This window comes from Gekko japonicus, unplaced genomic scaffold (genome assembly GCF_001447785.1).
Source record: "Gekko japonicus isolate JY-2015 unplaced genomic scaffold, Gekko_japonicus_V1.1 scaffold1805, whole genome shotgun sequence".
Taxonomy (NCBI): Eukaryota; Metazoa; Chordata; class Lepidosauria; order Squamata; family Gekkonidae; genus Gekko; species Gekko japonicus.
The window spans coordinates 45,319-69,304 of NW_015162535.1; the positions used below are offsets into that span (position 1 = coordinate 45,319).

The window sequence follows — 23,986 nt, forward strand, 5'->3', positions numbered from 1 at the left end:
TCAGAACGTACTCTTCTTCAGCGAAAATTCACACAAGCCTGTTCTGTAGAAAAGTATCTTTTCCCTTTACTTCTCTGAAAGCTATCAAAGATCCAAACCCCTTTCTTCAGAGTGGTCATGTGAATATAGAATATCCAAAGACTTCTAGACACTCTACGTACTTCACTTCACACTCCACAAGACTCGGACCTCCTAACATATACTTTTGAGTTATGCACTTTTTTTGGTTCAACATTACAATGTAGTTGATTTTATAGATGACCGGTGCTAAACTTGCCCCTAAAACAAAAGCCACATTAGTCAAAACTAACAGCAGTGGCCCTAGAATATTACATGAGTGTTTAAGTCAAGAGTGAAAAAAAGTTTGTAATCCACTGTCAAGTTTCTTTGTCACTTTCTCCAACTGAGTAAAGTTCTCCAAGTCTTTTAAAACGGGGCCCCCATTCACTGAGGTAGTCAAAATTCTGATCTGAGTCTGAGGTTGAAGACTCCAAGGAGCTTAGGGAACCAGCGACTGAGCCTCTCCCCTCATACCCATAAATCTGGATTGAGTCATACGGAGGTGCTGTAGGGTCATTATCAGCTTCATGAAGCCTGACATTGATGAATTCATCAACATCAACACCATTAGGGACAGGAGCCAGTCCCTGTCTGGGCATAAACTGAAGATCGGGTTTAATATCCTTGCGGGGCAAAAATCCGTTTATTCCATCTGGGTTCTGCAAAGTTGCAATGTCAAAGGCTTCTGTATCTTCTTCTCCACCTCCTTCATCGTCATACCGGATTATGTTTTCCCTCACATCCTCATCGTCTTTGATAATCAAGGGCTCATTCTTGTGTCTCCTCAGGGTTACAAACAACACCACAATGACTGCAAATGAAACACCACAAACTGGTTAGAATTTGAAATAAACTTCTATTGGAAAATAAATTCTAGGAGGGTACAAAACTAGAGATTTTTTTTCATCCCTGCTTAGAACCCAAGGATTCTTGATTCAAAGTTGCTTCTCCCTCATGCAAATTGAACCAATAGTTCTTTATACATGCACTATTTTTGGTTTCCTCATACGACATCTTCTCTGTAAAATGTATGCATTTTATATTAAAATTATAAATACTGCATATAAAACCTGTACACAGTGCAAATAAATCTACAACAGCAGCAGCAAGAAAGCAGAGCTCCAAAATGGTAGACAAAAATACAAAGAAATGTATGTAAAATTAGGGTATGGCCACTCATCCTTAAGTTAAAACCTTAGGAAAAAGCAAAAAAGATACCAGGGCATACTTGTTACACTTAAGATTTTTTTTTTTTTAAACGTTGTGCTGGATCCGACCAAAGTCTATCTAAACCAACATTCTGTTTTTTAGTACTGGCTCACTACATTTTTCTGGGAAGTATATGGCTTCCTTCCACTAGCTCAGAACCTATTCTCTAGTAAGAGGTGTCTTTTAGTCTATGGGCCAGACCAGATGTATCAGGTAAGGAACAAAAAAACTGCTCTATTTCCCCCACCCCTTAAAAGTGTATGTCTACATATCATGCTTTGATGTGATAGGCCATTCTGATTGGTAGCTTAAACTTTTTATGATATCATCAGGTGGCTGAAAACAATTTGTGTTCTGTTTCTAATTTGAGCTGTAACTGGTGAACCAAGTGTTCCAAATTTTAAAGCACTGTTGGGAAGCTAATAAATTGCCCTACAAATAACTAATACTAATAATGCCTCTGTCCATTATCATTTTTGTGATACAAGACATTAATAAAGGAGTAAATCTATTTTAGGATGGCGGAAGACAGGAAGGCCTGGCGTGATCTGGTCCATGGGGTCGCAAAGAGTCGGACTCGACTGTGCGACTGAACAACAACAACAAATCTATTTTCCACATGTTATACAATTCACTGCATATGATGCTTTACCTAATCCAGATAGTCACCTGAAGTATATTAGGCAATTGTAGCTTATTCTTTTGCATTTCAAATGAGCCATACAATGAAGAAATTCATTTTGAAACACCATAGTTAGGCACAGGAGATACAGTCTTGTGTTTTATGTGATGTTTTTATCTAATGTAACTGGATAATAGGCAACTTTGTGTTACTGCAAAGAAATATCTTTTAATTTTTTGAGTTCAGCAACAGTTCAGTATGTATATTTTGATTTACAAATGTTACACTATCATGTCACAACTTCTAAAAATTTTTTTATTTACCCTATTTTTTAATGTTCACTATCACTGTAATCACCTTCTGAGTCTTCAAGTTCAACTGCAAAGTCCAGATCTTTTTTTTCTTTGATGGGCAGCTACAATTGCCTGGTTGCTACAAGGCTGTACCTTACACACAGCAGTACAAGGAAGTCCATGGAACAGGCATGAGCAGTTTGGCGGGTGACGGGCACACATGCACTTGCATGATAACCTCAAATACCAGTGCCAGGAGGCAAAATAAGGGGAAGACCGTGGCCTCTGTGTCCTGTTGTTGGATCTCCGGAGGAACTGGTTGGCCACTGTCTAAGACAGGATGTTGGCCTAGATGGACCATTGATCTGATCCAGAAGGGCTCTCCTTATGTTCTTATGATAACATCTCCAAAATTGTATTTGGTTCATACATTCAATTTCTGACACAAAATACAGACCTGATCGAGATTCTGAGCTGACCCTGCCAGACAGCACTGTTTTTGCTGCATACTTATGATAACATCTCCAAAATTGTATTTCGTGCAAGTGGTTCATGCATTCAATCTCTGACACAAAATACAGGCCTGATCAAGATTCTGAGCCGACCCTGCCATGGCATTTCATACTCCCAACTTCAAGAGATTGAGACAGCACTGCTTTTGCTGCACAGATTTATTTGCATTGAGTACACATATGGTTGTGTGCTATCTATCTATACATACATACACATATTGCTGATTTATTGCCACAAAAAGTTTAAAAATGTGTAATGTTATAGGAGGAAATGACTTGAGGGAAAATGGGGAGCACAAAATAGAAGTGAAATTGAATGTGGACTTTTAGGTTAAAATTCCAAGCATAAGAAATTTAAAATTATCCTTAGTTGTACGGTTTAAGAGCTTGCATTGCTAGGGTGTCTACTGGAACAAATGATACCATTCCCATTTGATCCAGCTGAATGAGTTCCTAATATCTACATGGTCTTCTTGTCCCCCCCTTGCAATAATTAGGCTCAATCTTGAAGGCAAAATTCTTCTGGTCTCCCCCTCCCATTTCCCCCTACCTTGCAAGAGAATCCAGTTTATGTACGTATACTGTGGGCATATAAACTGAAAGCATGTAAATTATACTTTTTCTTTCACAAGATTAGTATACATTTCTATAAAATTCACTGAATGTCACATAGCTATTTTCCAATAAGCCTGTGAAATAGCTGCCATTAGTATTGCTTCAATTTGGCAACTGCTCCCTTCTTTTAAAAATCTGTCTCTAACAAACCTGATTTCAAGCACATTTCTTCTGAAGCAATAACCAGTCCATCAGATCAGTTAACAGCCCATTTGCCGAGTAACAGCTCATCATATGCAAGCTCTGCTGTCATTGACAACAGCTCTCACGTATGATGCAAAATCATCACTCAGCCAAGAAGAGGGACACCCAAACTGCAGATGTATTGAGACAAATTCAATTTATTGCCTGGTGCTTTTTGTGCGGACTGACCTGTAGGAGCCTTTAAGCAAACCTGCACACCACAGCTAGGGATGGGATTACAGCAGTGGACTTCTGATCCTGGTTAAGCAGCCACTTACATTGGAGGAAGGCTCCTTAGGCTGGTGAAAGGTGTCAAACTTTGCTCCCTGGAGTGGAGTGGTAGAATAGGAGTAGGATCCATCCTCCTACGTTTTGCATAGAAATTCTATGTGCTGTAATGCACAGGGATAGCCATAGACAACATGATGCCCCACATGAGGAGCACTTTCACTACCTCTCCTCCATTTATACAATTTTATAATATGTTGAGTGTCTCACTGGATTGGATTCAATCCTTTTTTCCTGTTTGAGCAACAAAAAATGCTATGCTGAACTTTGGACCTGCACGGACAAAGGCCATATGGGATAGGTAGGGTTGCCACTTATCCAGTTCTGGTGGCCAACCTCCCATCAACACTCCCCATCCCCCACCCTCTATCAGTGGAATGGCGGGGAGAAATATGTGGAGGGGAGGGGATCAATTGACCCCAGGAATTCACTTTTGGTTTCAGAACAGAAAGTGATGTTGCAATGCTCTAGGAATGTTAGGTCTCTACATTGTGAAACTGGAATTGACATCAGGATGCTCTAGGAATTTCAAAATATCTATAGTTTTTGCCATACAGAGTTTAAAATTCCTAGAGTAATGTGACATCACTTCCTGTTCCCCATCAAGTGATGTCTTGGCTAGTCTTAACCCCTCAATACATTCAAGGGCTGTCAACCCTAGGGATGGGGCAGTAGTAAGGGGTAGAACTGGGCAAGATTAAGCATAAAAGCAGACTGAATCCAACACAGTTGCACAGAATGTAGGACTCATAACACCATATTGAAAAGGCCTAATCAATAAGACTTGTCTGTATTTTTACTCATAACTGGGGGCGGTGGTGATACTGTTGGGTGGCAAAACCCTGCAGTTCTGTAGTATATGCTATAGGATTAGCACATAACAGCACTTGTGAGGGCAAATCTGGGTTTGTCCTAATTCACGGGCATGGACAGAAAAGTGGCACAGAAACATTTTAAACAAATGAACCCAGTTTTATGTACAATCTTACCCTTGAGAAGAAACTGAAAGTGCATTACTTTCTACTGAGGATCTCACACTCACTGATGTACACACCATGGATTGGATCCAACCAGTTTTTCTACTTGTGGAAAAAACAGGATGGGGTCCGGTTTGACCATGGTGAAGGCTATGCTGGGGATAACGGGACCTGCATGAACAAAAGCCATGTTGGATGGGGGTTGTAGTAAGGAGGGGAATTGAGAATGATCCAGTGGAATGTGGGTTGGACCCAGTCCCATATGTCATATGGGCAACAATAGTATATATTTTCCCCATTTTTGAAAATGTGTGCATATTTAAAAATGTGTTTGTAATTTTAAATGTGTTTTTCACAGAAACCTTCTTCCAGAAAGATGTATCTGTACTGTTGAGTTACAGTCATTTATGTGTTACAGATGTTTGGAATTCTATCTGATTGGTAATTGAATACATACCTAGCAGCAAAATGATGCAGGCTAGTATTGCTATTAAAGCTCCCATGCTGAGACCGATAGGGAGTACATAAGCTTCAGCATTGCAGGACTGGGCAATACCCTCACTGCTGCAACCACAGACCTTAATGGTGAGGGTGCTGGTGCTGCTCATTGGAGGATTTCCACTGTCACTGATAATGATTGGAAGAAGATATACTTCTTGCTTCTGCCGGCTGAATCCACCACGTTTGGTCAAAATGTCAAGGGTGTTATCTGGAAGAGCAACAAACATATTTTGCATAAGGACTATATAGAACAAAACTATTTTTTCTAGGTTTGAACCGAAGCTACTTACCTTGGATGTGTTGTCATGAATAGCATCTAAAGAAGTAAAGTATCCGAAGAAGTGAGCAGTGACTCACAAAAGCTCATACCCTGCCACAAATGTTGTTAGTATTTAAGGTGCTACTGGACACTTGCTTTTTTCTGCTGCTACAAACGAGCTAACATGGCTACCCATGCTGACGTATGATCATGAATAGGATATACGTCTCATTTTTGCCAATTATGGGCAGTCAAACTGAACACTTTTGCTTTGTTTTGATGTTCCCAGTTACTTTCTCCTCTCTATCACTAGTCTTACTAGTCCATACTATTTCCATCTATTGGACATGGTGATCAGTGATGCCACACTGCTATTTTTAATGTAGTGACGCCACTGGTACTCATAAAAATCACATTCAGTGTGGTAGCAAATCAAATTAGATGGCTGTGTTGGCAGATGAGGCCAAGGGCAGTGAGGACATGAGGCAAAAGCAGCCAGACAAAGAAAGAAATGTACCAAACAGAATGGAAATAAAATGTATGTTTAGCAAGGCAAATGGTGTTTTCAGCATTGTTTGGCTGCACTGAATGGCAAACATTGAAATTACAGAATATACATTGCAGCCCTATTGGGGTGTGGATCCTACCCGCTATCCTACCACTATATGGAACAAAGTTTGAAGCTTCCTTCCAGCCTAAAGAGCCATCCTCCAACTTAATTTCAAGAGTAGCCATGTTGGGCTGCTGTGGAACAGCTAGAAAGGTTGCTTTATTGAACAGACACAGTTGAGTTAGGAATAGGGCAGGGGATGAGAAGCTGAAGCAAATTTGGTTGTTTACAGAAATTATAATATTTTGAACAGGAAACAGAGTATAGTTGAAGTTTATATTCTTAGAAATTCAGTTCTTAACTGTGAGAGGATTTTTGTCTTGAAGATTTCTTTCAGCAACAATGTGTCTTCATAAAGTTTCGTAAAACTGTCTTACTTTCCTGGAAGTTAGTACTTTCCTCCTGTATTTAAATACTTCCCTTGTGGGATTACAACTTTCCCTTTTTTACTCTTGAGGATTCTAAGACTGTTTCCCTTTTCACATAAGCCAGGGGTCCTTTCTGAGTTGAACCCTCTGAATAACTGGGTAAGAAATATCCTGCTCTTTCTAGGAGTGCTAATCCTTTTTTCTGTTAGGCCAGACTGACAGTTTTCAACCTCTTTTTCAGTCTCTTCTGTCAAACCTAAACCCCAGTTGTGAAGACTGTGAATAAATGGAATTCAGCTCGGGCCGACACTTAGACTTTCGAGCTCTGATTTCTGAACTTTTCCTCAAATGTGTTGGTACACAGTAAAGGCAAGGGGTTGTGTCCCTTCACTTCCTAAGTGCCTTGTCTGTTTCCCTCATATAGACACACACACATTTCTCTTGACTGGCTATAGCCAAGCCAAATTCCAAATGATGACTGACTCTTTTTCTCAGCACTCAGCTGCTCTTAAAGTACTCCTCAGCTGGCACTGACCAATTAGAGAGAAGAGGTGCACACAGGCAGCAACCTGTCAATTAAACTCTACTTTACAGTGAGACATTCACCCCTAATCTCCCAGATCTCTGAATATGATGCCCTAAGCACCCTGCTTTTGGAGATCAGTTCGTCACAGACTATACCTTGAGATTCATGTTGGTCTCTACAGGGCTACTATCTAGCTGTTCCTCCAACTTAAGTGATTCAACTGTTGTGTTCCCAAGCATTAAACAAAATGACACCCTCAGTTACATTAAAAAATAGTACAATACAGGACTGTATCTGCTCAGTCTCTGTAATATGTAGATTGGCTCAACATCATTCAGTTCTGCCTCTGTGTACTGTGACCCATCGGCAGGGGCTTTTAATGGCTGCCCCACATTTATGGACCTCCATTTCCCCGTCAGCTTTCCATGGCATCACTGGATAGCAAAGCTTAGTCCATGCAATCCAAAGGAGGGTTACAATCCACTGATTTCAATGGCTTTATGGTTACAATTTAAGAGCCTGAGATTTATTTCTTTATTTTTACTGGGAGAAATATATAGCCCTCACTATTAAAATATCTCCAACAGATTTCAGCATCATTGAACCATTAAAAAAAAAAAAAACAACCCCCACTCCCGAACTAATAAAAACCAAAAGCAGGAACAATCATTAAAAACGAGAAAAGGTGAAAGAAAATGGTAAAATGATAAAAAATAGTATATGCTTTATAGATCTCCACTGCATTCTCCATTCAAGGAGAATGCAGAAGGAGATGATAAATTGTTCCTCCCTAATGCAGACCTCTGCTTTGCTCTTACATTGTTCCCAGGGTCCAACAGCCCCTATATCATTGGCTCTACGCCTCTATTTTTTGGAACATGAGTGGGTTTTTTTTTAAAAAAGCCTAGAAATTGAAATAAAAAGATCAGCTGTTGGGAGGGTAGGTTTCTCATTCAGCACTCTTTCTAGAGCTCTGATTTGGGGGCAGGAAAAAAACCCCAAACCTAAAACCCAACAAACTTCAATTGAAATTGGATGCAGATCTGATGGCTAATAGCACATTCTTTCTCCCTCTCTTTGCATAGTAAATCTTTTACGTTTTTCTGCAGCTCCTGGGCAAAGTTGACATCATTAACCTGATCATCATTTAACCTGCTCAGTACCTGAATTTACTGAGGCCTGGCTCGTGTTTGCCATTTAAAATATAGCCAGTGCTGCAAACAGGGAAGCAGGGTAAATGTTGGCTTTATTTAATGGTCCCCACTGTGTATTAGCAGTAAATCAGATAGCCGAGGATCCCACAGATAATTACTGAATTTACTCTGACAAAATGTATGAACCCCCCCCCCATTATGTTAGGTAACTTTACACGAGTAGCAGCCAGCATCCTTTACAATTAGCAATTCTGTGCAAGCCAGAACTTTTTTTTAAAACCACTTCAAGAACATAACAGCACTGGATTTATTTGCATACTTAACGATCCATCAGCCGTCCTTACTGTTTTATTCACAAGACTTTTTTTGAGTCATGCTCTCTTGGATATCCATGAGTTTATGCTAATGCAAATTAATTTGATCTATTTCTTCCCATAAAAACAAATTAATAGCAATAATATTCTTCCAGACCCCAGAGCGCAACATGATTTCCCCAATTAAAAAAAAAAAGAAAAGAAACCAGCACACTATGGGAAAGTCCAATGAAAATATACTATTTGGTGAATTTATACACACACACATACACACACATGTATGACTGAAACAAAGAGCCAGCATTTCAAAACCTTTGGTTTCTAATTTGCCATGGATGTCCAAGACAGCGGTTCTTTAGAAGCCAGCTCTGAAGCAGTTCATACATAATTGTTCCAATGTTGCAAAGTATTGCTATTCCAATACCTTTGGATATCAGAAGCAGGTCTTGACCTGGATAGCCCAGGTGAGCCCAATCTCATCAAATCTCAAAAGCTAAACAGGGTCAGCCCTGGTCAGTATTTGGATGGGAGACCACCAAGGAATACCAGGGTTGTGACGCAGAGACAGGCAAACATCCTCTGAATGCCTCTTGCCTTGAAAACCCTACTGGGTCACCATAAGGCAGCTGAGACTTGATGGCACTTTATCAGGGCTTTTTGTAGAAAAAGCCCAACATGAACTCATTAGCATAATAAGCCACACCCAAAAGCAGAAACTCATAAGCATATTAGACCACATCCCTGACAGTGTAGCTCATTAGCATATTAGGCCACACCCCATGCCTTCCCTTTACTTGCCCGAATGCCCCGTGGCTGCGGGGAGCCCGGGCTAGTCCCCCCTTGAAGGGAAGGGAAAACAGTTTAAACTGCCTTCCCTTGGCTTGCCCGGGTGGCGCAGGTCCCCCAGGACGGTGGGGGTCGTGGGAAAGCCGGCCCTTGGATAGGCCAGGGAATGCATGGAGAGGCATTTAAATGATCCTTCCAGGCCCCCCCTGGCCTACCCGCCTTGGAGTCACCGGAGGGGTGTTGCTCTCCAGGCCTTCCCTCTGTAGCCACGCACGCAGAGGTTTTGGCTGTAGTGGGCGTGGCCAACTCAGAAGCCAACCGGAACTCGGTTCCTGTGTGCTCTTGCCCAAAAATAGCCCTGCATTTTATACACATCAAAAGTAGGACTGAGTGAAACTTCCCCCATTCCATTCCTTTACTGTTCCGGATTTTTCTCTACATGGTGTTCCACTGCTCCTTAATTTAGGATCACCTAGCAGAATTCTTAAAGTAATTTCAGAATTGGATCATGTGTAGGTAAGGTTGCCAACTGCCCGGAGAGAGAAAAAAATCCCATTCCCTTTAGTAGAGACTTAGTAGGATGTTGTTTACCAGGTGCTGTTATTTATCTCCTTGCCTTGAAAAGCCTCCGCTGCCCATTTTCATACATTAAGCCTATAATAAAGTGACAGAACATTCCCCCCCAGGCCTGTTGGCAACCCATTTACGCAAGTCGAGATCTCCCACTATCACATTGATTTCCACATGGCCAAGATCAGTTCCCCTGGGGAAAATGGCTGCTCTGGAGGGTGGCTTCTATAGCGTTATATCCCACTGAGGTGCTTCTCCTCCCCAAATCCTGCCCTTCCCAGGCTTCACCCCCCAAATGTCCAGGTGTTTCCCAACCCAGAACTGGCAAACCTAAGAGGAAATGATCTCTGTAGTCTGAAGAACAGTTGGAATTCTAGGAGAACTCCAGGCCCTGCCTATATGTGTTAGAATAACTTTAAATTCCTTCAGATCATGTTTTTTCCCCTCTACACTACTTATATACATGCAACTAGATTCAAGTCCAGAAGCACTTTAGAGACCAACAACAGTTTTGGGGTATATGAACAAGACGCCGGCCTCTCTGTCTCCTCACAAGTTGAGAGCTTGCCAGCGCCTGAGCCTGTAAACTCCACACCTGGTCCTGCAGCAGCCGAGGAGGCACAGATGCCACTGGGGAGCCTGCCTGACTCACCTCCGTGGGTGGTTCAGCTAATGGAACGGCTCCGCAGAGACTTTGCCACCCGCCGTCGAGATGAACGGTGGCAGGGAAGGCGAGTGCCGAGTCCTGAGTATTAGCAGGAGTGCTGCCACTGCCACTACAGGAAGCCTGGCTGGAGGCCTATATAACTCCCACTCAGGATTGGGCTCTCGTGGAAGCAATGAGTCACCTCATTGCATGCCTCGCATCCACCTTCGGCTCCTGTCCTCGGACCTCCACTCTGGCTTGGATTCCTGACCCCTCTTTTGGACGGAATGCCCCCAAAGTCCCCCGCTGGGGGTGGAAGATGGACTTGGCAACCCTACCGCCTCCCCCCCCATCTTGCAGGTCTCTAAAGTGCTGTTAGACTCAAAACTAGGTGTTCTACTGCAGACCAACACAGCTACCCTCTGAAATGCTATATATGTATACAGTGAAGAAACACTGTACAAAAAGCAGATTTCCTTGATAATATTGCACAAAAATCCTGTTTGCACATTGCTTTAGTGATGTGCAGATGCACTCTTGGGCGCTGGTAGAGCAGCACACAAAATGAATCTTTACACCGCTGCATGTAGAATCAAATACAGCCTGCCTTTTCACTGCGCTTTGTTAAGAGGCACATCAGAACTTAAAACCGTGGCAATGGGTACACCCACCACATCGAGAGAATTCAGAAACGGGGGGAAACAGCAATGAAACTATGATATATTCTTAATACCACGGTTCTGCTTCAGACAAAATTTATAATCCTCTAGGAAAAATTGGAAGCCAGAAGGGAGGGTGGGTATGTTTGACTCTGCCCAGCTGTGGGAACAAGTTATACCTTAAAAGCACTGCACTGCATGAAAGGCCATCATGTCATGAGTGATGATGATGGCGTTGAGTCCCCGCCCGAGTTGGCATCACAGCCAGAGGTGCCAGCATTGCCAGAACCAGACGCCGGCCCCTCTGTCTCCTCACAAGTTGAGAGCTTGCCAGCGCCTGAACCTGTAAACTCCACACCTGGTCCTGCAGCAGCCGAGGAGGCACAGGTGCAACTGGGCAGCCCGCCTGACTCACCTCCATGGGTGGTTCAGCTAAGGGAGGGGCTACGCAGAGACTTTGCCACCTGCCGTCGAGATGAACGCTGGCAGGGGAGCGCGAGTCCTGAGTATTAGCAGGAGTGCTGCCACCGCCACTACAGGAAGCCTGGCCGGAGGCCTATACCACTCAGGATTCGGCTCTCATGGAAGCAATGAGTCACCTCCTTGCATGCCTCACATCCACCTTTGGCTCCTGTCCTCGGAACCCCACTCTGGCTTGGATTCCTGACCCCTCTTTTGGACTCAAGATTTGGCTCCCACTCTGACTCTCCTGGCAACAGCCTCGGACTGGACTTGACTTCTGCCTCTCATCCCAAGCCCAGCCCGTGACACATCAAATCAACACAGGAAAACAGTTCATCTCTTTCTACTAGCCTCAGAACCCAGCCTCACAGCTGGCATTGCTGTCCTACCTGTGCCACATAATGTATGCTTCAGTATTTTGGTTAGAACAATCGGGGATGACTTGTGAAATAATGTGCATGGAGAATGTACCTTGTGACCCCAAGCTAAGTATGTTACCAAATCTCATGCACACAGTAATTCAATTCAGAAATCCAAGTTTCTGAAACTGGCCCCCCTCCTTTGGGTGAAACTTCACTTGACTTTCCCCCAGCCATATTGACAAAATTTGAGAGAATCATTCTTCTTGAAATTGATGCCTGGTCATGAGCCAAGTGTGCTAAGCATTAAAATAGTGGAGAGTTTTTGAAAGGTGTAAAAATTGGCACATAATGCCATGGAATAAACTAGGGTTGCCATCCCCCCGATGGGGGGCAGAGTTTCCCCCAATTTCGGGGGCTCCAATCCACCACCGGCTAGCTGGAGGTGAAGTCATCGCGCAGGGCACATCACACGGGGGACGCTCTAGCAATTGGCTACAAACTCTATGGTGACTATAGAGTTTTGGGCCAAATGCTAGAGCATCCCCTGCATGACGTGCTCAGCATTATGACATCACTTCTATGTGATGTCACTGTAGATCCGAGAAGATCCCAGACAGCAGGATGGAGCCCCCCACCAGCAGACAGTAGATACCTGGCAGCCCTAGAATAAACAAACAAATTAGTCACATCAGTGGCAAAAATGAACAAAATGAAAATGCTCCCAATGACAACATCTAAATCCCAAAACAGGTAGATTTGAAGTCCAGCAGGATCTTAGAGACCGACAAGATTTGTGGGGTCTGATCTAACCAAGGGAGCTTTAACTCTCAAAAAGCTCACACCCTGAAAATCTTGTGGGTCTCTAAGGTGGTACTGAACATGAATCTGACTCTTCTACCACAGATCAACACAGTTACACAGTTACTAAATGCAAAAAGAAATGGAAGGGGTGTCCTCAAATATCCCTGCCCCAGCACATAAATAATGGCAAGGAGAGGGGACGGTAATCTAGAAAACTTAATGGGCCAAGTATTGTAGTTCCCCACACCAATTTGTGCTTTGGTTCTAGTGACAAAAGCCCCTACAGGCAGGCTCCCTCTTGGCCCTTCAGAGATTGACTGAGACTTGAAAAGAATGGAATATTGAGATAGGGAATTCATAAGGCCCCCTTCTGTACTTTATTGTGGCCGTGGAGTAATGCAGTGCTATTACCCTGTGCCAGGTGGGTTGATTTAAATTGAGTCCATTTAAATCACAAAGGACAATTTTTAAGAAGACTGATTGAAATCATTTAAATCAAGGTTCCCAGTACAGAACTTCTGTTTTTACCTGAACAGTTTTGCATACTGATTGGCTGCTGATACACTTGGTCTGCAGCTAAATACAACCTTCATAGGACTGTGGCAAATACCTTTTGTTTTGTACATTTGTATGCTGCCTTTCCATTTTATCAAGGCCTATTTGGTGGAGAGTGAGCAAAGAAAGAATACAATAATGATGATGCAGGCAGCAATGTTACACACAAGGTGAATCCTTGGGAGAGGCCATGGCTCAGATTGGTAGAGCAACTATTTTGCCTGCAGAAGGTCCAGTCCTTGAAAGGAGAAGGTCCAGTCCTTGAAAGGTGTAAAAACTGGCACATAATGCCATGGAATAAACTAGGGAATGCAGTGACGAGGCTATTGCTGTGTCTTCCCATGTGGGAACACATCCAGCCTGCCCTAAAAGCACTGCACTGGTTGTCTATAGCATACCAGATTTGGTTCAAGGTGCTGGTTATTACCTTTAAAGCTCTTTATGGCCATGGACCTGCATACTTGAAGGACTGCCTTTCCCCATATGTTCCCCAGAGAGCGCTGCGAGCGGGGACCCGGAATCGGCTGGTCCTCCCAACTATCAAGGAGGCCAGGCTAGTGACAATGAGGGCTAGGACTTTCTCGGTGGCGGCTCTACTCTGGTGGAATAAGCTCCTGGTGAAGATCAGGGCCCTGTGGGACCTGTAACAGTTCTGCAGGGCCTGTAAAATGGAGCTTTTCTGCCAGGCTTTTGGAGCTGCCACCACCACTGCCACCACTGACATCTAACAGTTATGGAAAGCGAGCCCTACCCCTGGGGTCCCCCAATTATAGCCGACTCGAGTGCCTGGACATCTGAAGGAGATCAAGAAGCTGACTGTACACTGAGGAATCAAATGCTAGCACTGTAATACGTTGTTATAGTCATGATTTTAAATTTGTGTTTGATTGGATTTTATATTGTATGCTGTATTATTATATTGTATTTTTATACTGTTGTGTAAGCCACCCTGAGCCGGCCTTGCTGGGAGGGTGGGGTAAAAATCTAATAAATAAATAAATAAATAAATAAATAAATAAATAAAATGTAGTCAGGCACTTTGAGGACTCTGTTTCCCAGGTGCACTGAGTGGCATCTCTGAAGCTGCTAAAGCAGCATACAAGGTTTTGGGAAATGGGAGAGGTGGGAGGCAAAAGAATTCCTACCCATTTAGTGGTTGTTATAGGTTGCACACTGAGTTATTCAATGCAGTTAGCTTGCAACAGAAGCAACAACAGCCTCCTAAGTAAAGCTAATTTGTAAAGAAAGATTCAGTAAGACGGAAAGAGAAGGCAGAGAAAGAGGTATTCTTCTATTTTAATTTTAATATTTAATGACAAAAAGGACAAAAAAGAAAGTTCCAAGAGGAACATTCATTATAAAGTTTCAAAGAAAACCCCACAAGATGAAAAAAGATGATCATTAATGGTTTTATTCCACGACATGACAAAAAAGCCCATTTTCCCATAAAAGTATCTAATCTTCGGTCTTATTGATCTGTCCTTCTACTTTGATATGTCATTTTAGACACCAGAGTAATGTTCTATATTTGCATAATACATTCATCAATATTAGGACCCGCCAAGGACTTCCAACAGTATAAGCTTCTTCTTCTTCACTGTCTCAGATATACAGTCCAAGCCAGAGGAGAATCCAAGTGTCACCTCTGTACTGAAGGGAGAGGAAGAAGAAGAGTTGGTTTTTATACCCCACTTTTCTCTACCCTAAGGAGTCTCAAAGTGGCTTACATTTGCCTTCCCTTCCTCTCCCCACAACAGTCACCATGTGAGGTAGGTGGGACTGAGAGGGTTCTGAGAGAACTCTGACTTGCCCAAGGTCACCCAGCTGGCTTCATGTGGAGGAGTGGGGAACCAAACCCAGTTCTCCAGATTAGACTCCACTGTTCTTAATAGGGTTGCCAACTGGCACTTACCCTTCCAGCGGGGGACTCCAGTTTGTCTTCTGGCACATGCGTGCACGTGTTTTCCCTTGTATGGCCGTGGCCCTGCCCCCAGCGTGCCCGGCGTCATAACGTCACTTCCCTGTGACGTGCACGCTGGGGTGGGGTTCCCCCTGGGGCCCAATTCCCTGGCATCGGGGAACGGGCCTCTGGTGCGGGGTTTTTTCCGTCCCCCGGGGGTTTTGGCAGCCCTAGTTCTTAACCACTACACCATGCTGGCCATTGTAAACATGACAAGATGTCCCCGACATGTTTCTCAACCAGAAGATATCAGCTGACGTCTTTAAAAAGAAGCTCAGATCATCAAAAAGGTAGAGGGCTCAAATTCAGCGTTAAGTCACATTGCTGTATATTTTCCTTTACTGTAGTACCATCTTCCCACCAACACCAACACTTTCTTTCCCAACTTTTCCAAATCCATATGCTGGTACTTGACTCACCAGAGGCTTTAAGACACTATCTACGGCTGCAGACACCATTACCGAGTTCCTGCAACTTGACTCTTGCAGACAAATTATCTCTACTGATGTGTAATAAAATCCAGTTGATCTGATTTATTTGTCCTTTCCCAGTGGACACTTTTTAAAAATAGCACTTATACGCTGAGAAAACAGCAGGTGTCTCCTGTAGGAGCAGACACCAAGGCTACTGCATGAATTAGCTTGGTAGCAGGTGCTCAAGAGGGTGCCGACTAGGTTGCTCTCCACTTATCTCCTTAATTAACCCACTGATCTCTCATTATAATGTTCTCCACGCTATTTATTTACTCATCCCTTGGTTAACAAAACAAAGCACAGTGCATGTAAGAATGCACCACCTATTAATGTGGTTCCACGTTAAATTGATCTGAGCCAAGAACTGAGGGTTCAGTGATGGGCAAACACTCCTCTCTGTTCAAATTGCAGCTTGACTGAAAACTTTGTGTCCTAGAACACATAAAAATGCTTTTAAATGCAGTGCTCAAAATTATTCTAAGAAATTAATAAGAGTCCTGGTAGATCAGAGACCAGTGGCCCATCTAGTCCAGCATCCTGTTTCACACAGGGGCCAATCAGTTGCCCTAGAGAGCCAAACAAAAGGGCACAGAGGCTCAGTCCGCCCCATGTTATTATTTATTATTATTATTATTTATTACATTACAGTTCTATACCACTCCTTCCCGGAGTCTCGGAGCGGTTTACACATATACATTTAATCGCCTAACTAGGGTCACATACATATCAGGGAAGATGGATGCTCTACCAGGCACCTACACAGCGTAGGTCTTTCTGTGGCGGGGTCTTGCTAGGACCAGGCGGTCCATGTTCTCTCTTTTGCCGGTTCGCCGCTCATCGATTCACCGCATCGTCCAGCCGCTGCCGCTGCCCTCCAATATTGGAGGTAGGGTGCCCCCCCCACTCTTAAGGAGTGGGTACCCATTTGTCTAATTGCCGTTAAGGGCTTTCGAGCCACTGGGTGGGCGGGAGCTAGAATAAGGGCCGGGAGCTCACCCTGACTGCGGTGGGACTCGAACAGCTATTAAGGCTGTTCGGAGATGGTTTTACTTGCAGGCATTTACTGCCTGCGCCACCGCTCCATTGTCACCTCTTAGCAATTATATTCAGAGGCTTACTTTAGCCATCAGGGCTAGTAGCCACAGATGGACTTCTCCATTAATCTGTCTAACTGACTTCTATTGATCCTTTCCCAGAGCACTATGCTTGTGGTCATCACTACATCCACTAGCAGCAAATTCCATAATGTAATTACTCATTGAGTAAAGAAGTTCCTTTTATCCACCCTTTTGTCCACCCTGAATCAATTGCCTTAAATCAACTTCATTGTGTGCCTCGTTCTATAATTTTCCTCCAGACGGTGCATTTTTTTTAAAAAAAGTATATCATGCCCTTCCAGTAGGATTGCCCCCCCCAATGGGGGCAGGGTTCCCCCCAATTTCAGGCCCCCAAATCCACCAGAAGCCAATTGGCCAGTGAGGGGAGCCCCGTCCCCGCAAAGCCCTGCAACACCTGATGTGCCTGGTGTGATGATGTCACCCAGAGGTGATGTCATTGTGCTGGGCATGTTGCAAGGGTACACTCTAGTATTTGGCTAAAAAAACTCTATGGTGACCATAGAGCTTTTGGTCAAATGCTAGAGCAGTGATGGCGAACCTTTTAGAGACTGAGTGCCCAAACTGCGTCCCAAAACCCACTTATTTATTGCATATAAATGTACAAGGGTGTTTTCTTGCTTATCTCAAGCCTCTAGTATTGAAGCCTTGCTATTATTTCACCTGCATGACTACCAAAGCTGATTGCGCTTGTGCTAACCTTGTGATCTAAAATGGATTGCAAATACTTTGGTTGCTCCCTCATTCCCCCTAGGAACTGAGTAGTAAATTCTGAGCATGCACCAATATGATGACTACTGTCAAGTGATCAAGGCTGCCCAGCTATGTAGGCAGATAAGCAGTGTACTCATGCTTAGAAAAAGTAGCTGGTTTTCAATGACACATGGCCTGCCCACAAAGACTATGGAAGTAAGTCAGTTAAGTGTAAGTATGGTGCCAACAGCAGCTTTCTGGTCAGTCTGAATACTTAGAGTGCAGGACTTGGACTAGAGGGACATAGATTAGAATCTCTGGTTGCATGAAACTCACTCCATGACTTTGGGTCACTTACAATGTAAACTCACATATATACGTAAGTGCTGCAAAGTCACAACCAACATATGGCAACCCCAGCAAGGGGCTTTCAAGGTGAAAGTGAAGCAGAGGTGGTTTGCCATTGCCTTCCTCGGCAGAGTCATCCTTGTTGGTCTCCCACCTAAGTACCAACCTTGCTTAGCTTCTGAGAGCTGATGAGATTGAGCTATACTATACCAGACTGAAGTACCAACCTTGCTTAGCTTCTGAGAGCTATACTATACCATACTGCAATCCCAATGTAATCTTAGGCAGAGTTACTCCAGTGTACAGCTACTATTTCAGTGTAAGGCCCAGACAGATGCAAATCCTTCCACACATATGGTATGTCCTGATGCTGTGCTTACCTAGTGTGTCAGTGAGCGATGCTCACAGGCCCATAGCTACAGTGGGGCATCTTGGGGCTAGGCCCCCTGATTTACTGGCAAGGCCCCATGACTTCCCATCCAGCCCAGGGCCCTCGAGTGGTGGCAGGTGCGGGGGGAGGAGTCAGGTACTCCTTTAATTCGGTTAGCCAGTGCCCCCTAAGAAATTTAAATGCCCCCCAACTTTAAGAATCCTGGCTACGGGCCTGGATGCTCAGCCCTTTGAGAAAACCATCAATGGTGTAACAAGTCCGCAAGGCATCCACAATGAATGATACGTGTGAAAGAGTTTATATATATCCAGATCAGCATGAAAGCAACAGTGGAGAAAAAGACACTGCCCCAGGTAAAGAAATTTGTAACAACACTTTTAGGAGCTGGCTGTAAGTGTGGTTCATAATTTTGATTTTTTTAAAAAAGTCCAGGAGGCAGTTTATTTTGAAATGTCCCTTTAATGTGTACCTGACATTTCTTTAATTCATGGTACTATCTTTAATATTCAAGAGTTCTGTGGGCTTCCCTGCTGTGTTACCTCCCACCTCCTTTTCTTTTCATTTTTTAAAAAGTAAGATCAAATCCTTAATAACATTAAAGACTGTACTAGAAATTATCTGTGGTGGGTATGTTACATTGGGAAGAAAAGAAAGAATTTTTTAATTGGGAACTTTACAGCTGGAAGCCTCAAGTGCTGGAGTGAAGTACATTTTGTAAGGTTTCTCAGAAGAAGGTAAAACACAACTGGTATGAAATAAAAATGGTTACATTTGGGGGATTTTGATATACACAAGTGACAAGTACACTATTCCTTCCCCTAATGACATCATGACTGTGATGGGATCTGAATGGGCCATTTCCTGGTTCAGTTCTCACTCTCTTATCCCTCCCTTCCCTATGGCCCTGTCCTGGCCAAGGTAACAACATTCTGGGTCCTGGTTACTCCATAAGGCCCAACAGAGCTGGCAAGTCATGAGATTTGCTTTCATACAGTGCATACGATGCCTTTTGATCATATAAGGGTGCCCCAACCTGAAGTGCTGCCTGGGGGCCTGTGGGGGCTCCAGTGCTCAAGTAAGGCATTCAGAGCCCCTAAACGATCTCAAGTTTAAGCAGACTCAACATAGTACCAAAATGTGTATTAGTAAAATGTAGTCATTTTTTCTTTCTTTTTAATGTAGAGGGCCCTCATGATTTGTAGCTTTCTTAACTTGTGCATATATTTGACTCTAGGTAGCTCTTAGGAGTAGGGTGTCCAGGTTCCTGACCTCTAGCCTGGTAGCCTCAGTTTTCTGCCGCCACTTGGTAGAGTGGTGGTGGAGGAAAGGGGGGGGAATAGGCACCATGCCTGCATCACAAAGTCACTACCAGGGTGAACCCAAAAGTGATGCCATCACATCAATGTGACACTTTAGGATTCCTCTGAAACTCTATGGTAGAATCATTGAGTTTCAGGGAATCCTAGAGCATCACACTAAACCACATGATAAAACCATAGAATTTGGGAGGAATCCTGGAGTGCTACACCAATGCAATGACTTCACACATGAGGAGTTCATGCCAGAAGAGATGTTGTGGCATTGGTGCAACGGCTGTTTGCATGTTGTCCCCCCCAAAAAAAACCCCCTCCCACATGTTGCCAGTACTGGGCTGGCAACTCTACCCAGGAGCCGAGAGTCATTGCACTACACCAGCTCTGTTATATGGTTTATAGGGATGGTTACTGAATGTCTTATTCCTTTTGTTTCGACTCTGTTTACTTCTGTTTAAACCCTCCTTTCCATTTTGCTTCTCCGTTGTGCAAACAGAACTCATGACACTGTTATTTTGCATCATTTCCTGCTTTCCTGTCAGACTCTTGAACAAACTTACTTCCAGCAACACTCTCTTGGCAGTGATTTGTTTATTGAGAGATGAAGATGTTTCAAGCTAAGACAATCTGGGTCAGAACTGACTGTCTTGGCACCAGTTCTGATATTATACATAGTACAAACAGCCCCTGCCCCCAGTGACCAGTCCAATCACACCAACACATTCAGCCCGCCAAAATCTACTGTGTATCATTAGCTCTCCCCCAGCACCTGCAAGCTTAGTATCTAGCAGTGTCTGGTATCCAAGGTCAAGCACACATTCTTCCCAGAGATAGGAGGCCCCACATAAATGCAGTTACAAGCTAGCACAACTTCTAGCAAAGCAGCTTCACACACACACACACACACACACACACACAGAGTCATATGCTCCTAGACTCCTCCCCCCAACCAGAAGAAAACAGGATAACAGGCATACAAAGTTAAGGAAATCGTGGCAAATGAGGCCCGAGTATGACACTTCCACCCTATAAAAATGCATGCTTTTCATACATTAATTGTATATCAGTAAATGGAAGTTTCACTCACACAAAACTGTTTTATAGATATTTTGTATGCTGCTTATGTCCAATAGCTTGTTTGTTTATTTTTGAGTGCTTAGCTTTTTAATAGTGTAAGTCACCTCAAGCAGGACTCTGAAGAGGTGGCATAGAAATATTTTAAATAAATAAACTGATGATGTTCAAAGTAGATTTAAAGTCCTGCATAAGTCACATAAGTGTGCAATATGATAGAAATTACTCTAGGAAGTCAATTTTTAAGTTGAAGGGTAGGATATAAATATTTAACTAACTCAAAAACTACTCTTTCTCATTGTGATTAGGCATAGCTAATGTTTGTCTGAACTATATGGGAAGCATTAAACATAACTGACAGATTCGATGAGGCTTTCTCCATGGGTTCACATTCAAGTAGTCATCTATGTTCAAGGAAGACAAGTCCAATGTGGAGGATATGTCCATCAATGGCTCCTGGGCATGGTGACTAAGTGTAAATCCCATGTTCAAAGACAGTACACATGCACACACACATGAAGCTGCCTTGAACCTCAGTGAGAAAGCCAGGCTATAGAAACAAACAAACAAACAAACAAACAAAACTGACTCAGACAATTGGTCCATCAAGGTCAGCACTGTCTACTTTTCCTGGCCAAGGCTCCACAGTCTCAGGCTTATGTCTTTTGCAACACTTACTCAGGCCCATAGCTACAGTGGGGCATCTTGGGGCCCACCCCCCGGCTTACTGCCAAGCCCCACCCCTGACTTCCCATCCAGCCCAGGCGCTCCCTGGGGGGGGTTCAGGGGTGTGTGTGGGGTGCCCCCTGACTTATTTAAAGGCCCCTGGCTACGGGACTGCACTTACTACTTGATCCTTTCAAAATGGAGGTGCCAGGTAATGAACCTTCTACATGCTAAGCTTATACGCTGCCATTGAGCCATGGTATGTCTGTAACCCTCTGAATACTGGTGCTGAAAGACAACTGGACTGCCAAGTCCTGCTTATAGGTGAACTGAGTCCAGATGATTGGTCACTGTGTGAAGGATGATGCTGGGCTAGGTGACTATTAATCTTAGCCTCACACTGTTACTATTATGTTCTTATGTCTGGAGGACTGAAGCAAAGAGCTGACTGTGAGTTTCTACTTTTCATCAACCTGAGTGAGGCGTCATTTCCTGAAAACAGAGGCAGACGCAACGAGATGGGACAACCCAACAGATCTGAAATGATTTCACATTCAATGGGAGCACTTTAAGTTCAACAAAGCAAAGTAATGAAGATCTTGCACAATGAATGTTTTACGAGAAAATCTCTTTGCAAAAAGCTTTACAATACAGACAGAAACGTCCTGTTCGGCCAGAAGGCTTATTAAAATAATTGGTAAATACATTATGCAGCATTATGATATTTTGAGGCTGATTTACGATAACCAAGCTGTATGCATGTAGAAGTGTTCATGGATAATTCAAAATGACCTGCATTTTATGGGGAAAAAATGCAGTGTGTGTTCTGGAAAATCAAAGTGACGGCTGCTATTAAATTTCATATTAGATGTTGGCTAGGATTAAAAAGAAATACTTATACACAACTACTGCTCACCGATCAAAATATTCTAATAGTGTAGAATCAATGCACAGCTGTGACTGTGAAAATGTAAACACACTCCCCTGACTAGTGCATCTGTTTTTAGGGTTGCTAGCTCTAGGTTGGAAAATTCCTGGAGATTTTGGTGCTGGGGCTTGGAGAAGGTGGAGTTTGGGGAGGGGAGGGACCTCAGCAGAGAAAGAATGCCAGAGTCCACCCTCCAAAGCAGCCCTTTTCTCCAGGGGAACTGATTTTGGTTGTCTGGAGATCATTACAACCCCCAATAAGTAATTAAGTGTGCCTAAATGCCAAATGTGTTCATCCTAAATGCACAAATCATCTTGAGCTGGCAACATTCTCTCTTGGGTTGCCAACTCTGGAGTGGCAAATTCCTGGAGATTTGGAGGAGGAGCCCTGGGAGGACATGGTTTGGAGAGGGGGAGGACCTCAGTGGGGTATAATGCTACCTTCCAAAACAGCCATTTTCCCCCGGCGAACTGATATCTGTGGTCTGGAGATCAGTTCAAAGTTTGAGTTCAGTGGCACCTTTAAGACCAGCAAGTCAATGTGCCTGAGATGGTGTAGTTGATGTTGTTAGGACTTTTTCTTGTGCACAGACAGCCCCCCCTCCCAGTCTTAAACAACTCCTCACCCACATTAATACAACTTCTAATTTGAACATGGACACTGGTACCAGAGTTTGCAATAAACCCAGATGCCAACTTTGCTGCCACATACACCCAGACAACACCATCATTGGACCTAACAAAATCAACTACACCACCTCAGGACTTATATCCAAAATTTACAAAATCTTATAAGACACTAGCTATAAGCAAGCTTTGAGCTACCAAAAAGCGTGGACAACGGACCTTCAAATGCAAATTAATGAACAACAGTGGGAACAAATTTGGAAGACCCAAACCAAAATATCAAAATCACTATATGTCTATGAGCCCAACATGAAAGTCCTCACTAGATGGTACCTGCAAAATTAACACATATGATTCCTCATCTTCAACCCTTATGTTGGAAAAATTGTGGGGAAAAGGCTAACTATATTCACTGCTGGTGGACATGTAAATACATCAACAAATTTTGGTCTCTAGTTGTACACAGAATTAATATGCTGATAGGAAGTGAAATACCAGAAGATCCCACTTTAATATTATTAAATTTATGGCCAAACAATTCTTCTTCAACGTCTCATAGAAACTTGATTAATATTCTCCTAACCGCAGCCAAAATTGTAATTGCAAAACAATGGAAGGATACTAACCCTCCTAGCATACAACATTGGTTACACAAAGTATGGGATTTATTTATGTTAGAAAATTTTAATATTTTTTATACGGAAAATGAAACAGAATGTGAACTTTTGAGTCCACTCCATACTTGGTACCCATATTAGACAAAATCAATATTGACAAATTTGATTGGGAAACAATTCGAAATGTTAAATACAAATTATTGCTTTACAACTGATACTGAATTATTCCTATATAAGGTGTTTAAATAATTTAATGTTTGCAAATTATAATGTATGCCAATATAAGTTCTTTGTAAGCACTCTTTTTATTTGCTTTAGGAGATATTATTATTGTAATATATTTTCATTTTTAGGTCTTTAACCGGTGATTAGTTTTTCAAATGTAGTATTCCAATATGTATAGAGACTTTCCTATTGAAGTTGTCAATCTTTGTTCTATTAATAACACTA

At 43.1% G+C, this 23,986-nt stretch overlaps 1 protein-coding gene across 1 annotated transcript in view; it reads right to left on the reverse strand.

The window, feature by feature from the left end:
- Positions 1-377: 377 nt before the first annotated feature.
- The window catches only part of LOC107106192 (cadherin-8-like), a 299,351-nt gene continuing 275,742 nt past the window's right edge, over positions 378-23,986 (reverse strand). The window contains exons 11-12 of the mRNA XM_015406302.1: positions 5,217-5,468; positions 378-871 (exon numbers count right to left, since the gene is read on the reverse strand). Coding sequence (XP_015261788.1) covers positions 378-871; positions 5,217-5,468 — 746 coding nt within the window. The remainder of the gene's footprint in view (positions 872-5,216; positions 5,469-23,986) is intronic.